The sequence below is a fragment of the Ochotona curzoniae genome, unplaced genomic scaffold (assembly GCF_017591425.1).
Source record: "Ochotona curzoniae isolate NIBS_2020 unplaced genomic scaffold, NIBS_Ocur_1.0 scaffold_4701, whole genome shotgun sequence".
Classification (NCBI taxonomy): Eukaryota; Metazoa; Chordata; class Mammalia; order Lagomorpha; family Ochotonidae; genus Ochotona; species Ochotona curzoniae.
The window spans coordinates 20,736,011-20,753,910 of NW_024467122.1; the positions used below are offsets into that span (position 1 = coordinate 20,736,011).

Genomic DNA, 17,900 nt, shown 5'->3' on the forward strand with positions numbered 1-17,900 from the left:
GCAGCCTCTGTCACCATCCTGGTAAAAATCCATTAATGAAGAAATGTAGTTTCTACTATTGTCACTGACAAAAGTGTTATCTTCATAAATCACAGTAATAAATAAAAATATGGGGGCTTTAGGCCCGGTGTGGAAGTGTAATGGTTAAGGTCCTCACCTTGAATGCACCGCGATCTCATATGGGCGCCGGTTCCAATCCCAGCAGCTCCTCTTCCCATCCAGCTCCCTGCAGGGACCTTGTACCTGCATGGGAGACCCGGAAGGAAGTTCCTGGCTCCTGGCTTCGGATCGGCACAGCACCGGCTGTTGAGGCCACTTGGGGAATGAATCATCGGACAGATCTTCCTCTCTGTCTCTCCTCCTCTTTGTATATCTGCCTTTCCAATAAAATAATTAAATAAATCTTTTTTTTAAATATGGGGGCTTAAATCATACTAGGTGTCACACATTCTAAAACTCAGCTGCAAAATTTGCTGGGCCCAGCATGGCAGCCTAGTGACTAGAATCCTCACTTTGCACACACATGGGCACTGGTTCTAATACCGGCCAACCTGCTCATCCATCTTCCTGCTTGTGACCTGGGAAGCAGTTGAAGACTGCTTGGGATCCTGCACTCATGTGGGAGACCCGGATGAAGCTCCTGGCTTCAGTTCGGCTCAGCTCCAGCATTTGTAGCCACTTGGAGAGTGAGTCAGCAGACAGATTTTTTCCTCTCTTTCTCTCCTCCTCTCAGTATATCTGATTTTTCAATGACAATAAATCTTTTTTAAAAATTGCTAACAGTAAATGCTTACAAAAAAAGTGTCTCGGGGGCCATTGTGGTATAGTGAATTAAGTCACTTGCAACACCAACATCCCATTTCAGAATGCCAGTTGGGAGTCCCTACTGAATCACTTGCTCCGTTTCTGACCCATCTTCCTGCTAATGTGTCCGAGAAGACAGTGGGAGATAGCTCACATGCTTGGGCCCCAGACATCCAGAGGCAAACCCAGATGAATTTCCCAGCTCCTGGCTTTGGCAGTTGCAGCCATCTAGGGAATGAGCCATCACATGGAAGGTCTCTTGGTCATGTTGCCTTTAAAATAAATCTCTATAAAATGTCCTTAAAAGCCATTTTATCCAACAAATTCTGCTTCATTTGATTTTTACGTTCCATTATGCTGCAATTCTGCCATTTTTTTCCCCCAAGATTTATTTTATTTTTATTAGAAAGGCAGATTTACAGAGGAGACAATCTTCCATCCGCTGTTCAGTCCCCAAGTGGCCGCAATGGACAGAACTGAAACAACCTGAAACCAGGGGCCTCTCCAGGTCTCCCACGGCGGGTGCAGGGTCCCAAGGCTTTGGGCCGTCCTCCACTGCTTTCCTAGGCCACAGCAAGGAGCTGGTTGGGAAGTAGAGTATCTGGGAACATGGACCAGGGCCAGATGAGATCCCAGTGCTTGCAAGACAATGATTTAGTCACTGAGCCATTGTACCAGGCCCAATTCTGCCTTTCTTACCAGACAAGCAACTCTGGTCTCTAAATGAAACTTTATAACCCAAAAGTCTCTTTTTAAAGGTTAAGACAATTCCACAAACCAATTCTTTACAGATAAAATCTTGTCCTAAGCATGTTAAAGTTGTAAACGGGAAAACAAAGATGTTGTAGGACTCTGCTTTTTATTTAAAAAGTTATTTTCAACTGTTTGTCCTAAAATATCATAAAACCAAATTGTTTTATAGACTCAAGAGTAGGCAAACTTCCTTAAACCAAATCTATTTTTTGTTGTTGTTCTTATAAATGGGGCTGCCTAAATTTAGTCACTTTTTACTATATTCTGCAGAAAAACATGGCCCAACACACATGTCCCACTTGTCTAGTTGAAATGAGTAACATAACGTGAGAAACTGCGCATGTAATTCCTTTATTTTCTGCATATTAGTGCTTAACCAACACTACAACCATAAAGAACACAATTCCAAATACTGTACTTTTTAGTTTGGGGAAATCACAGACTCATTATTTATATTAGACAAGATTAACCTCATTCAGAACTTACTGCTTATAAATTCACATAAATACAGAAATTGATGCAATTAAACAAAAATGTCAGGATTTTCTTTTTTAACTTCTTAGATTATTAACTTTTTCTGCAGGCTATAATTACCTGTTCCATAATCACCAATAGTTAGGGTTCAATTTAACTACACCAATTATAAACCTTTTATATTCTTAAAGAAAATGTAGGTGAAATGTACAATTTCTTACCAAAAGGTTTAGTCTTCCAGATTTCAGTATTTGCTTCCCCCCTCCCTCCCATCCATTTAGACATTTCAAATAAACTAAAAATAACATCTCACCTGCAACATTCAATAGCAATCACTTGATGTATAAAATTTTAACTATGCCCCCAGTTATTTTAAGACACACAAAAAATGGCTGCCTACCAAATCTGTCAAAAGTTAGAAATACTACATTTAAGAATTAACATGAGGGTTTCAAGTTTCCTCCAGTTTAGGCATTTATACCTTTGTGCTTGTTTGGTTTCTGGATGTTACTATAACATTTTTATCTGTATAACCCATGTTTATGTACCTTAAGTGTAATCATTTAAAACACTAAGAATTGTATTTATGGTGGAGCTTTGGGAATTTTAAAAAGCAACCAAAATCTTAGGAAGTGTTTCAGCTTCATTTTTAGATACTTTCACTAAAGTGAAACTGACAACCTTATACTTTAGTTGCATCTTGAACTCAAAAGTCCCTTTGCACCAGTAGGAGCCTACAACATAGCACCTTTCTCTAATCAGCGTTAAGTAAAATGCTCTGTCAAGTTTTACTTTGAATGGTTGATTTTTTAAAATAGCCTTACACTTGTCACATTATCTTTGGTAAAAGCTCCATTATACAATATGGCCAAAGCATGAAGGACCAATACTGTCCAACTATACCATGATATCCCGCTCAATTTTGATTTCAAACACCCTCATAAACAAAGACCAGTCCACCTTTTCCTGTATACTGCCTTTGCAGTCTACATTTCTAAAATTCCCTAAGTTTAATTCCTTGAGGATCGCTAAAATTAATCCTTAAGGCTATGTAAGAACCAGATGGTGCTTCACAATTCCATATCAAGCATTTACATTTGGCTCAACATACTACTATAATAGTGGTCTCAATATAGCTACTGGTCCTAACCTGCTAACCAATTAATTTTGTTAGGATCTGGAAATCACCAGTGAGCACACTGCTTACCCTTGAAGAAAAATAACTTTACATTCATAGTCATCTGTAGGTTCTCTCTTCAGCCCACTTCCCCTTTGTCATCCCTTTAGTCTACACATCCAACATTCATTCATCCCATTGCCTTAAAGGAGACAGTGTACTACTGAACCAACAGGTTATCTGACTTACTATTTGCATGAGTTAATCCCACAAAGAAAATTAAATATCTTTTTTATAAAATATCTTTTCCAGTGTTCTAATTAATGGAGATGTGGATCACTCATCTATTAAAAAAATGACATTTTCAGCTTAATTAGTTGCAATAATGTAAAACCAAAAATGCGTATTTTTCCAACTAGGTAAAAGGTGCACATAATTTGAATCATTAAATGCTTTATTAATGAACAAACCAATGTTTCAGTAACTTTAATACTACTGGTCTTAGACACTTGAAATAAGGTAAAAGTATTCCAGTTTTGCCCAAAAGTATCTTAAAATATCTACAAATATCTGTGTGTGGCACACACCATTATTGCTCCATTTTCTGGAAAAAAGACTGGTTTTGATGTTAAAAAAAAAAGGAAAACTTTGCAGTGCAAAAACCCCATGTACTTGGAGGTTACACTTTCATAATTTTATGCAGCGTAAATTCGCTATGTTATGAGGAACCTGGTTTTTATTCCTACTCATGCATGATGTATGTTTTAGGAGTTAACAGCTGATATTTCAAAGAGGTTGTTACATTACCTGTTTAACATAGTGATGTGCAACTGGAACATATTACAATGATATTACTCATAATTTGCCACTGTGGGCTAAGTTTACGTATACTGGTCTTAGGTCACATTTGAAATTACTAAGTTAGAATTCATAAGGCGGGGGGTGGGGGGTCTTAAATATAAAAGACAAACGGCAGTTTGATTAAGCAATAATTTTCAGTTTACTAGATGAAACAGACTTGCAACATAGTCTGCATGAATGCAAAATAAGCCATCTACAGCAAGTGATAAGGAAACTGGGCAAAAAGGAAAAAAAGCATACATTTTGGGGGGGAAAAAGATTCTCTAGAAATTAAAAAAAAATCAAACCATTATTATAAAGGATTTTACCAAGAACTGCTGTATTTCCCCCACCCCATTTGCTGGAAGTCAACAAGAGCATCTAGCACTTTGTGAGCATGTCAAACGTCAGATCAGAGCATCCTAACGCAAAGCAGAAAAAAGGGGAAAAAAAAAACCCAACCCCCCCTCCCTAAACCATAGAACAGTAACTCGAGTTCAAATTCAAAAGAAGAGAAAAGTGGCGATTGAAAGAGGTGATGGTGGCGATAATCCTATGAATGGGTTTTTGATTTCTCTCCTTCCGGGGGAATAGGGTGGAGAACGCTCCTTAGGATTTGTAGTTAGAGGTTAACCATGTGAGCCCCTCGTAGAGTCCGTCCCCCGAGGTGGCACACGAGGGCTGCACATACCAGTTCCTGTCCCGGATCCGGGTCAGGCCCAGTTTCTCCTGGATCTCGTGGGGTTTCATGGCATCGGGCAGGTCCTGCTTGTTGGCGAAGATGAGGATGATGGCGTCCCTCATCTCCCGGTCATTGATAATGCGATGCAGCTCCTGGCGGGCCTCGTCGATGCGGTCGCGGTCGGCGCAGTCCACCACGAAGATCAGACCCTGGGTCCCCGTGTAGTAATGCCGCCACAGCGGCCGGATCTTGTCCTGGCCTCCCACATCCCAGACGTTGAACTTGACGTTTTTGTAAGTCACCGTCTCGACGTTGAAACCCACGGTGGGAATGGTGGTCACCGACTGGCCCAGCTTCAACTTATACAGGATCGTGGTCTTGCCGGCCGCGTCCAGGCCCAACATGAGGATCCGCATTTCCTTGTTCCCGAAGATTTTGGATAGCACCTTCCCCATCGCGTCGTAAGAGCCGGGGCCGGGGGCATTCAGGTGTCCCGGGTCCCCTCAAACCAACACAGCCGCCGCCTCGGAACCGAAACGCAGCCTTCCCCGCCGCGAGGGCGCCCGTGCGGCCTGCGTGGGTGTCGCCTCCGAGGGGGGCGCCGCTCACTCGGACATCACCGACCGCACAACTTGCTTCCTCCGGCCGCCGGGGCCCTGAGCCTGCGCCGGGGAAGAGCCGCCGCCCTGCTGAGGCGCGGCCCGGCCCGGAACTGCCCTTCCCCCCCGCCAGGCGCCGCGCGAGCGCCGCCGCCGAGCCCGGTCCTCCGCGCCCGCCGACACCGGGCTCGCCACCGACCCGGGCCGCCCCGTCAGCTCATGGATCCCTCGCGGGAACTCAGCGCGCTGCCTGCGGAGACACAGAGGGGGAGAGGGGAGTTTACCGCCCGAGCCCCGGAGCAGGAGCGCAGGCCGGGGCCCCGACCCCGTCTGCCCGGCTCGGACCCGGGGGTCGCGCGGGGCAGCGGGGGAGGCCGGGGAAGGGTGGGTTACCTCCAGCCGCCGCCCCGAGCGCGGGTTCGCTCCTTCCTCCACCTCCTCCTTCCCAGCTCTGCCGCCGCCGCCGCTGCCGGAAAAGGCGCCGAAGAAACCGCCTCACTTCCCCTCCCGACTACGCAGGCGCAGCGCAGGCCGACCGTTCGGACAAGAGCGACCTCTGGAAGGAGAGCGGCCCCGCGCGCCCAGCGTCACGGGCGCCACGCGCCGGAGGGGGCGGGGCTACGGCGTCCCGGAGGGCTCGAGCGAGCCCGCGCGCCCCGAGCGATGCGCCCTGCGCGCCCACCTGTGGCTTCCCGGTCCTCCGCCTGTGCTCGCAGCGCTCTGGCGGCCCCTTCCTGCACCGCCACTTGAGCCAGGGGCGCGGATCCTCGGAGAGTTTGGGGGAAATGGGGTGTCCACTGGGTGGGGCCGGCGGACGAACGCTCCCACCGGGCCGCTTCCGGGCCGGTTTTCCGAGCTTCGCGCCGGCCCTGAGACCCGGAAAAGTTCCAGCGCGCCTGCACTTGGCGCGGGCTGGATCTCCAAGGAACCTCGATCACTTTTTTTGTTATGTTTTCTTCTTTACCTTTTCTCCGGCCTCCCCTGCGCTTCCTGAGGGCTCGCGTTCCGTGCTTGCTGGCAGACACGTGGGAGGCCCGCGTTTGGCGTAGATCCGCCAGTCAGGGGCGCGCTTCTTCCGGGCTTGGCTTGGCCGTGAAACCCTCATGTGTTTCATCAGGATCAGCCCACGTTTCTTGAGAATTAACTCTGAGGAGCATCTCCGGCCTCACCACGCGTTCAACATTTTTAGAACGCGATAAACTTCTTACTCCACTGTCAGTTCTTTTCAGTTTGATTGGTAGCGGCTCCTCACCCACCCACTGTTGGTATTATCTTAGCGTGGAGTTCAGTATCTGAAAGGCTGCTTTGATGGCTGAGACCTGGGCGCCTCACCTTGCTCCCTTATCGCCTGTGTAAACGGACCTTGCTTACCCCACCCTGCCTCAGGATTAAATAATACAATGTTTGTGGAAGGTGAAGGAAATCTTTTTGTATCCAATGGTTACTCAGACTTAAAGGTTGAAACAAGGTGAAAGCTTCAACATCTGGGGGGAGAGGGGAACCAGAAAATACATTTATTTTTAAATGAGGATGTTACAGCAACTCATAATGTTTTAATTTCACCATTTAGGGAAGATTGGACTTCAGATATTTGTGGGCTCACCACGCTGCATGGGAAAGTGTGGGGGTCCAGTCCCAGGTCCTGAGGGAACTTCCCACTGATGCTTACACTGGAACTGGTGTCCATGCCGCTCCTGTGGGAGGCCTGGATGGAGTTGCCAGCTCCTAGCCTCCACTAGACTACTGAGAGCACTGTGGTGCTGGCTTCACTGTATGTTCTTATGCAAGCAAAATGAAAATAAATTAGAAATATGTATGTTTTGAAAGGTTTTCAGCACCATGGTGTGCTTGGCTGACCCTCCGCCTGCAGCCTTGGCATCTCATTTAGGCACCAGGTCTAGTCTTGCCTACTCTAACTCAGATCCAGTTCTCTTATGGCATAGGAAAGCAGCAAATGGTGGCTCAAGTACTTGGACCCTTGGACCCACATGGGAGACCAAGAAAAAAGTCCTGGCCTCCAGCTTCGAATTTCCTCAGCTCCTGCTGTTGACACCATTTGGGGTATGAACCAGCGGGTTGATGTCTCTTCTAACTCTGCCTAGCCTTTACAGTTTAAAAATAAAATAAATGCATGACTTTAAGCAGGAAAATTCAATAATGATAGGCAGGTAAAATAACCTTGCAAATTAAGCTTGAAATAGTTATTAATATAATGGTGTTCTAATCCTGGAGGTGCAATAAAATAAAAACAAGGATTTCTAGTCAGAAGATGGGAGCAGAGTCGTTCCATATAGCTGTGAGTCCATAAGTCTCCATCTTCATGAACTTTCTTCCTCTGTAAAATGAAAGGCTATCACTAGAGAAAATGCAATGGATTGTTTTGTATTTCTTAAGCAAAACATTGTCCTAAGTACTTTAAAATATCTTGATATGAGCAGCAATCATATGAAATAGCTTTGAGGGCCTGGCGCGATAGCGTAGTGGTTAAAGTCCTTGCCTTGTACACACCGGGATCCCATATGGGTGCTGGTTCTAATCCCAACGGCCCTGCTTCCCGTCCAGTTCACTGCTTGTGGCCTGAGAAAGCAGTTGGGGACAGCCCAAAGCCTTGGGACCCTGCACCCATGTGGGAGACCCAGAAGAGCTCCTGGCTTCAGATTGGCTCAGCTTCAACCATTGTGGCCACTTGGGGAGTGAATCATCGGATAAAAGATCTTCTTCTCTGTCTCTCTTCCTCTCTGCATATCCGCCTTTCCAATAAAAGTAAATAAACCTTAAAAAAAAAAGAAATAGCTTTGAGTATTAACATTTTTAATTGTATAAATTTTAATTTTGATAATTTTTACATATTTGATTAGAGTGCAGAGGGACAAGGGCTAGAGGAAAGTGGTGAGACCATTGTTTCCACCTTTTTTTTCTTTTCTGCATCTTGGGGGGAGGGGAGAGCTAAGGGGAGAAGCCAGCCCCAGCCTCCCAACCACCCCAGGGTCCTTGATGTGGGGCATGGCTCCGAGGGTCCTGCTCAAGTGGTTTAGATAGTTCAACAATTCTGTATTGCTGCTGATCTCGCCGCTCCCAAGCACAATGAAATCTCTCCAGACTCCACTGGCTGACATAGTCCACCTTAGAGTCTCCATTTGCTCAGATTTTCACTGCCAACACCGGGCTGGGGTAGCTGACCAATTTGTTCTGGCCTCCATCCTCTGTTATGGTACCAGGTGTCCTCTGCAGGCTCCAGTGTACTGCCATATCCTCCATGTGTTCCTGGATATACTGTCCACTGCTCCATCTAAGCCACTGAGGAGGCCCACCTCTGACATACGCACTCCAAGGTCAGACCATGGAACCTGCAATTTTCTCCAGCGTAGAGTTCTGAGTGCAGCATAGAGTTCAGTTGGGAAGAATCCAGACCTGATTCTTATGTGTGCATGCCAATACAAGGTCCAGTATAGTCTGTTGTCCAATTCGTCCTTCGTGCACAATGTTAGTTGCAGTTGCTGGGTCAGTTGCCTCCAGCCCTGTTTTCTTTTTTTTCTTCTTTTTTTTTTAAGATTTATTTATTTTTATTGGAAAGGCAGATGTACAGAGAGAAGAGACAGAGGGGAAGATCTTCCGTCCAATGATTCATGCCCCAGGTGGCCACAACAGCCAGGAGCCCGGAGCCTCTTTCCGGGTCTCCCACGTGGGTGCAGGGTCCCAAGGATTTGGGCTGTCCTCCACTGCTTTCCCAGGCCACAAGCGGGGGATTGGATGGGAAGTGGAGCTGCCAGGATTAGAACTGGCGCCCATATGGGATCCTGACATGTTCAAGGTGAGGACTTTAACCACTATGCTATCATGCTGGGCCCTCCAGCCCTGTTTTCTACGCAAACTAATGGGTGTTGCAGTTCAGTCCGATCCTGCCCACGGCACACTCAATCCCTGCACAAACCAGTGGAAGTTGTAGCCTAGTCAGAGCAACCCGCAATAACCTCCACCAGGCTTGCCCCCTGGTTCCCATGCTTGGCAGTATGTGCAGCAGACTAGTCCAATCTGTCCCACATTCCATTCAGCTCTTATACATGTCAATGGCATTGACCCGACGAGCCCCACTATCCAGCCCACACACATGCTGGCGGATGCCACTCTCTGTCTAGCCATGCCTGTCCCAGGCCTGATTCTCATGCTCATCAGTGGAGTGGCAGCCCAAGAGAGAGGTGCCCACTGTTTCCCTGCTGAGCTCACTGCCACTCCTGGATCTTGCACTCCACGTGGTACTGCAGTCTGGCTCAAGAGAGGTTTCCCCCTGTACTACCTGATGCTACAGCAAAGCCCTACCAACCCTCACCCCTCTGGCTTATGGATGTACTAGTAGGTACAGTCTACATGGCTTGTCCCTGATCCAGCTTACATGCAGGCCAACAGGTGTTGTAGCCCTGCCTGGCCTGGTCTGTCTCAAATCCCAGCTCTCATGCTTACCAGTGGGAATAGTGACCCAGCAGGGGAGCTCCCTGCAGCCCATGCTACCAGGTTTGTCCACTCTTCCCTGGGTCTCACATGTGCTGGTTGAGCACTGCAGCCCAGTCTGCTATAGCCCACCTCATCTTAGCATTTGCCAGTGGGTGCTGTAACCTGGCCCAGCCTGGCCCTCTCCTAGTTCCAGCTCACGCTGGTGGGGACTAGAGCCTAGCCAGCCCAGGCAGCCCTCAGTTCCAGTCCTAATGTGGACTGGCTGGTATTGCAGCCCGACCTGGTATGATCCACGCACCATTCTGGCTCTTGAATTTGGCAGCAGATGATATAAACTGGCCCATCCTGGCTTGTCCCAGATCTGAACCAAAGCCTGTGGGTACCGTAACCTGGCCTGGTCTGGGCTGCTCCCTATCATAGTTTTTACGCTCACCTGCAGGGATTGTGTCCTGACAGAGGAGTTACCACGCTCCACCATCAGAACCTCTCCCAGTACCAGATCTTGCACACACCGATGGGTCCTTGGGCTAGCCCTATTTAGTTCACCTCCCATTCTAGCAGGAACAGTAGCCTTTCCAGACTGGCTTTCTCCTATTCCAGTTCTTACTGTTGGGTGCTACAGCCCAGCCAGACATAGCTCATGCATGGCTCACCAGGGACAGAGACCTAGCCCAGCCCATCCTACACCCATCCCGGTTCTCATGAGCTCCAGTGGGTGCTAGAGTCTAGCCCAGTCTTGCATGCCCCAGACCCAGTCACACCCGTGCCAAAGGACACTACATCTATATCCAAACCAGACTGTAGCCCCACTCTGGTCTCTGCACTCACCAATGGAACCCACAACTCAGCCAGGGCATCCCCTTAGCTCCCCAACCAGGCCTGATCCCAGCCACAGATCTCATGCATACCAGCGGTTGCTCTGACCCAACTTGGCATAGCCCCTCCCCTATTTTGGTCTTAGCCTTCAGTTGCTGCAGTCTGGCCTGGCCCAGCCGGCCCCCAGTCCTAATTTTCACTGGTAGGTGCTGCAAGCTGGCCCAGCTCAGTCTGCTCTCATCCCTGGGTCATGCGAACCAGTAGGGAAGGGAGCAAAACAAAGCCAAAGTACTTTAACCCTTGCCACCCAGGAGACCAGGATGAAGTTTCCAGGTTCCTGGCTTTAGTCTGGCCCAGATATGGTGGTCGCAACATGTTAGGGAGTGGGCCTGTGAATAGAAGACATCCTATCTCCTGCTCTCTGTGAGGCTCAGCCTTTCACATAAATGAATAAATACATTGTATATAGAAAAGTGATTGTTGCTTCAACATTACTGGGTTAATAATCCAGAAAGTTTATATGGAAACAGAGCATGGAAGCCCTGGGTGTCCACTGAGATGTGAAGTCGAGGTTTCAACAAACATCAGCAGTATTTCTGTCAGCTTACATTAGCCATTAATTGATTAGCCACCCTTATCTCACCCCTTCATCCCCCAGCCCTTTGTAATTAATTTTAGAACATCACAGACTTTTCTTTTCTGAACTTAATTAGAAATTGAAGCAGAGTGAAGCATTAGTATCTTTCTGGCCCTGTCACTATCCTGGGGCTAAAAAAGTTTAAAAAAAAAAAAAAAACTTTCTCAGGGCAGGCTAAGCTACTGCCTGGAACACCTGCAAACCATATCAGAGGACAAGTTTGAGTCCCACTGATTCTGTTTCCAATCCAGTCTCCTGCTAGTGCATGCTGGAAGACAACAGTGGCAGTTCAAATGCTTGGGTCCCTAGAAGCCACATGAGATCCCAGTGGATTTCCAAGTGCCTTGCCCCAGATCGTCTAAGCCCTGACTCTTATGAACATTTGAAAGTGATGCAGTGATTGGAAGATCTCATTTTCTTACACACACAGAAATGGGAAAGAAACAAATATTTAAAAAATAAGTTTCGGGCCTGGTGCAGTAGCCTAGCAGCTAAAGTGCTTGCTTTGCATGTAACATATGGCTGTGGGTTCTAATTCCAGCAGCTCCACTTCCCCATCCAGCTCCTTGCTTCTGGCCTGGGAAAGCAGTGGAGGATGGCCCAAAGCCTTGGGACCCTGCAGCCACATGGGAGACCAGGAAGAAGTTCCTGGCTCTTGGCTTCAGATCAGCTCAGCTCCAGCCATTGCAGCCACTTGGGGAGTGAAGTAGTAGACAGATCTTTCTCTCTCTCTATCTCTCTCTAAATCTGCCTTCCCAATAAAAATAAATAAACCATTAAAGAAAAACACCACTTGGGATTCCTCCATCCCATATTGGAATGCCTGATTTAAGTCCTTTCTCCTCTGCTTCCATTCAGGTTTCCAGCTATCCTACACCCTGAGTGTCAGCAGGTGGCAGTTCAGGTACTTAAGACCAATCACCCGCATGAGAAGGCCAGAGTGAGTACTGGACTCCTGGCCTCAACCCTTCCTGAACATTTTGGGAGTAAATCAGCAAATGGAAGTTTCTCTCTCTCTCTCCTTCTCTCATGTGTGTGTTTGTGTGACCTCTGCATTTCAAATTAAGCCAAAATAAACATTTTAAGATACATAAAATTAAAAGTCAATCTTGTGTGGGTGTTGGATGCAACAGTGAAGACATTGCTTGGGTTGTCTGCACCCCACAATGGAGTAGCTGATTCAGAGTCCCTGCTCCTCCACTTCCAAGCCAGCTTCCTGCTCGTGCACACCCTAGGAGGCGACAGGGATCAGACAAGTGGATCCCTGGCACCTGTGTGGGGTAGTCCAATTGACTGCCGGACTGCTAGCTACATTCTGGTCCAGCCCCAGTTCAGGAGGGCACTTGAGAAGGAATCAACAGCTTGAAGATCTCTCTCTCCCTCTCTCTCTTTCTCTCTCTCTCTCTCATTCACACTTTCAGTCTCTCTCCTTCCCAAAGTGAACATAACTTAAAAGAATAACTACATGTTTGTCCATGTGTATTCCACCAGAATGCAACTTTCAAGAAAGGAGAGACGTTATTGTCATCACAGCGTGCTCAGTTCTACAAGGCGGCATGCATCCGTCAGGTAGCTAACCGTGATTGGCATGAACGAATGCCTTCAACAGCACCATTGAAGGACGTTCTGCTACTTTCAACCTATGGGTTAAAAGGAATAGTTTAATCAATGAGCTTTTACATAGTATGGCAAATCTTAACAATATTGGATTATAGAGTGTTTCACCATCTAATAAGTGAATTATTTCAGTAATAACATAAAATGTAACAATAGCAGAAAAGTAGGGCCCAGTGCCATAGCCTAGTGGCTAACTAAAGTCCTTGCTTTACACATGCTAGGGTCCCATATGGGTGCTGGTTCTAATCCCAGCAGCCCCGCTTCCCATCCAGCTCCCTGATTGTGGCCTGGAAAAGCAATGGAGTTCAGGCCAAAACCTTGGGACTCTGCACCTGAGTGGAGGACCCGGAAGAGGCTCCTGGCTTCTGGCTTCCAGTTAGCTCAGCTCCTGCCATTGTAGCCGCTTGGGGAGTGAGTCAACGGCCGTAAGAGCTTCCTCTCTGTATATCTGACTTTCCAATGAAAACAATAAAAGAGTGTTAAAAAAAATAACTGAAAAGTAAATGCAAATAATGAAAACTTGAAAGTTCATATACATGATGGGGGTGAAAAAGTAAGGAAGACTGCTACTCCTGCTTGTCAAGATGGCCATGCCCATCACGGAGGACCGGACTTTACACCTGGCTCCGGCTCCTTGCTGCAAGTTCCTGCTAATGCAAACCTTGGGAGGTAGCAGGTGATGGACTCACTTCACTGGGCTCTGCCACCCACGTAGGAGCCCTGAGTGGGGTTCCTAGCTCCTGTGTGCCCGGCCCGGTCAGGCAGTGTGACGCATTTGGGAAGTGAGCCAGTGGATAGGAGCTCTCTACATCTGTGCCGCTCAGAAAATAAAAAATAAAGGATTTGGAGGGAGGGGAAGATGTAAATGAATTTTAGTAACACCAAAATATCTGCAAAACGTAACAATTTAGGCAAATACTGCATCAAACCACACATGAAACATTTCATTTTCTTTATTTCTTCCAGAAACAATAATGTAAAAGTTTTTTTTTTTTAATTTGAAAGTTACAGTTATAGACAGAGGAAGAGAGAGAGAAAGAAAATCTTCCATCCACTGGTTCTCTGTCCAAATGGCCACAATGACCAGAGTTGGTCCAAAGCTGAAAGCCAGGAGGCCCATCAGAGTCTCCCATGTAAGTTTATAGATGTAAGAACTTGCACCGTCTTCCACTGCTTTCCCAGACCATTAGCAGGTAGCTGGATGGGAAGTGGAGCCGCTGGACTAACCAATTTGAAAATTCTAAAAATTAACTGTGAAACACTGTGTCTAATTTTTAAGTCCCGGCCTATACATGAAGAGATTTCTCTTACTTATAAGCCAGGCTTTCCTGAAAATATCATTTTATAATTTCTAATCTGTTCAACACTAAGCTCTCCTGGCTTAAATCTTTTTTTTTTTTTTTAAGATTTATTTATTTTTATTGGAAACTCAGATATACAGAGAGGAGAGACAGTGAGAAAGATCTTCCATCCGATGATTCACTCCCCAAGTGAGCGCAACGGCCAATGCTATGCCAATCCGAAGCCAGGATCCAGGAACTTCTTCCAGGTCTCCCACACAGGTGCAGAGTCCCAAGGCTTTGGGCCATCCTTGACTGCTTTCCCAGGCCACAAGCAGGGAGCTGGATGGGAAGTGGAGCTGCTGAGATTAGAACCAATGCCCATATGAGATCCTGGGGTGTTCAAGGTGAGGACTTTAGCTGCTAGGCCACGCCACCAGGCTCCCTGGCTTAAATATTATTAAAAAAATATCTATTAGTGAAAAATGGAGACTTTTTTTTTAATGAGATTGAATGTTTCACTATAACACACAGACTATTTATTGCTATTTTTGAATTCCTGTGACTCTTATAAACAATTCATTCAGTACGGCCTGGTCATATATTTTTTTACATTCTTTAGAGCCAAGGGCAAGTCTTACCACACAGAGAGGATGGACCAACTATGTACACGCTTAGTAACATTCCATCCCAGTTGTCTTTGTGAATTCTTGGGCCAGGCAACCCATAATCGAACTCTGTCTAGATTAGAGAAAGCAGGCATTTGGAGGAAGGGGTCAGCTAATAGTAACTCTCTGTTTCTGTCTGGCCACCTCTATAATTAATAGAATGTGCATCTTTCGTACATTGGATATCCCAATCAAAGCCTTGAGAAATGTTTTGGTTAGACCTTAGTATGAAGTTTTTAGCTGCTTTTTAGCAGTATTAAAGATGGAAATGATAGAACTACAAATAAAATCTTTTGTGATTGTTGATATTTTAGCCAGTTATTTAAAAGTTATGGCCTTAGACAAAAAACATTGAGAAAGCAAGGCCAAGTACAGAAATAGAAATGAGTGGAAAGAACCAAATTACATCTTTAAGTTACTCTTCAACATTTCTTGGCTTTATCAAGTCATAACTTAGGTAAGGCATTCACCCTCTGGATTCCTGCCAGAAATGAATCTCTTTGTGTGATACATAACTATTACTCACCTTTACAACTGAAGAAGCTATGGCATGGAGAGATTAAACAACTTCCATACGGCCCATATGGTGCAGAACAGATCCAGATGCTCTGGTCCAAGTCTTATGTTCTTGTTTCCACCACACCGAAGATTGTATTCATGTGTAAACTCAGGAGCTCAACTAGATCTATGGTTTTCAAGTCTGTCTGAAAGAACCCAGTGAGCTTTTAAGTGTTTAAAGTGTTTGGGAACTGACCCAGCAATTGCAATGACCAGCATGTGCATAAGGGGCGACAGAAGGTGCCGGACCCTGTACTAGCAAGCACACACAAGAATCAGGTCTGGGATCACCTCAGATGAAGTTTCTTTGGAGATCCCTCTAACTGAACTGCTCATCTCAGAAACCCAACCATGAAGAGACTATGTCAGCCGGTGGATTCTGAAGAGATTTCATCATGATTGGACTGGTGAGATTGGCAGCAATTCAGAACTGTTAAACTATCAAAACTGCTTGAGCAGGACCCTCAGAGCCATGCCTCACGTCAGGGACCTGGGATGGGTGGGAGGATGGGTGGGAGGCTGGGTGGGGTTTCTCCCCTGACCCCAGATAGATACGAGGGGAAAAAATAATGATATTGATGTGGAAGCAACGGTCTTATGCACTTTCCTGTACTCCTTGATCCTATGTACCCTAATCAATTATGTAAGATTATTTATAAGATTAATTAATTAATTAATTAATTAAAATAAAGTGTTTGGGCCACACTACAGAACAATTAAAGCCACAGCATCTGGGATGGAAGGTTTTTTGTTTTTTGATTTTTGGTTTTTTTTAATATTTGAGTGGAGCCTGGCATGATAGTCTTGTAGCTAAATCCTTGCCTTGCCTACCTGGATTCCCATATGGTTTGAGGCCCAGCTGCTCCACTTCCCATCCAGCTCCCTGCTTGTGGCCTGGGAAAGCAGTCAAGGACAGCCCAAAGCCTTGGGACCCTGCACCTGTGTGGGAGACCTGGAAGAGGCTCCTGACTTCATGCTTCTGGCTCCAGATCTGCTCAGTTCCTACCACTGTGGCCATTTGGGTAGAGAACCAGCATACAGAAAATCTTCTTCTTTGTCTCTTCCTCTCTGTTGATCTGACTTTTCAATAAAAATAAAATAAATCTTAAAAATATTTATTTTTAAAATTTTTATTGGAAAGTCAGATCTACAGAGAGGAGGAGAAACAGAGAAGAAGCTCATCCATCCGTTGATCCACTCCCCAAGTGACCGCAATGGCCAGAGCTGAGCTAATCCGAAGCCAGGAAACCGCTAGCATCCTCTGGGTCTCCCAATCAGATGCAGGGTTCTAAGACTTTGGGCTGTCCTCGACGCAAGCAGGCCACAAGCAGGGAGCTAGATTGGAAGTGGAACTGCCCGGACACGAACCAGCACCCATATGGGATTCCAGCTTATTCAAGGTGAGGACTGTAGCCCCTAGGCTACTGTGCCAGGCCCTAAAATAAATATTTTTTAAGATTTATTACATATTATTAAAGATCTCTCTTTTTTTAAATATGTTTTTTTATTTTGATAGGGCACAAAGGGTCAAGGGTTACAGGAAAGTGGGTATGACCATTGTTTCCACAATAATATCTTTTTTTTTTTTTCTATATCTGGGATAAGGGGAAAAGCAAAGGGAGAAGATTTATTTTATTTTTATTGGAAGGCAGATTTACATAGTAAAGGAGAGACAGAGAGGAAGATCCTCCGTCCCATGGTTTACTTCCCAAATGACTGCAATGGCTGGAGCTGAACCAATCTAAAACCAGGAGCCCAGAGCTTCTTCCAGGTCTCCCACACGGGTGCAGGGTCCCAAGGCTTTGGGCCATCTTGTGCTGCTTTCCCAGGCCACAGGCAGGGAGCTGGAAGAGAAGCAGAACCTCCAGGATTAGAACCAGCACCCATATGGAATCCGGCGCATTCAAGGTGGGGACTTTAGCTGCTATGCTATCATACTGTGCCCCAAAAATAAATATTTTTTTAAAAATCTTTAAGTGATTCTAATGTGTAACTAGGATTGATAGTCACTGAGCTAATTAATCCCTATTCAACATGCTATGAGTTCTGAATTCTATCACTTATTTCTAAGATATATGCACCCACATACATTTTTGCACAGTGCTCTTCAGTAATGCTTTTTAAAGATATATGTATATCTTTTTTATTTTAAGGGAAAACAGGTTTACAGAAAGAAGGAGAGAGAAAAAGAGAGAGAGAGAAAGTTCTATGCCCTGGGTCATTCCGCAAATTGCTGCAAACACCAAAGTTGAGCCAATCTGACCGAGGAGCCAGCAGCTTCTTCCAGGTCCCACGCAGGTACAGTGTCCCAGGACTTTAAGCCATCCTCTACTGCTTCCCTGAGCCGTAAGCAGGGAGATGAATGGGAAGTGGAGTAGCTGGGACACGAATTGGTAACTATATGGGATGTGGAGTTTGCAGGTGAAGGATTCATCAGCTGGGACAACACACGGGCCCACAGTGTGCCTCAGTGATACTTTAACCAGTGAATAAACTATCATGGCTTTATAGACCTGTCAGATATAAGCATGAATTTTCCTAAAATTCTTTCAAAGGGTATTTTCCAAGTACACTAGAAAGATAGCTGAAGTTATTTCGTTACTCTT

At 46.0% G+C, this 17,900-nt stretch overlaps 1 protein-coding gene across 1 annotated transcript; it reads right to left on the minus strand.

Moving 5' to 3' along the window:
* Nucleotides 1-1,892: 1,892 nt before the first annotated feature.
* ARF6 (ADP ribosylation factor 6) lies at nucleotides 1,893-5,795 on the minus strand. The gene is made up of 2 exons (XM_040968779.1): nucleotides 5,663-5,795; nucleotides 1,893-5,519 (listed from the first exon to the last, which is right to left on the minus strand). Exon 2 carries the CDS (start codon nucleotides 5,123-5,125, stop codon nucleotides 4,598-4,600), a length of 528 nt encoding a protein of 175 aa, XP_040824713.1. The 5' UTR covers nucleotides 5,126-5,519; nucleotides 5,663-5,795; the 3' UTR covers nucleotides 1,893-4,597.
* Between the last annotated feature and the right edge of the window lie 12,105 nt (nucleotides 5,796-17,900).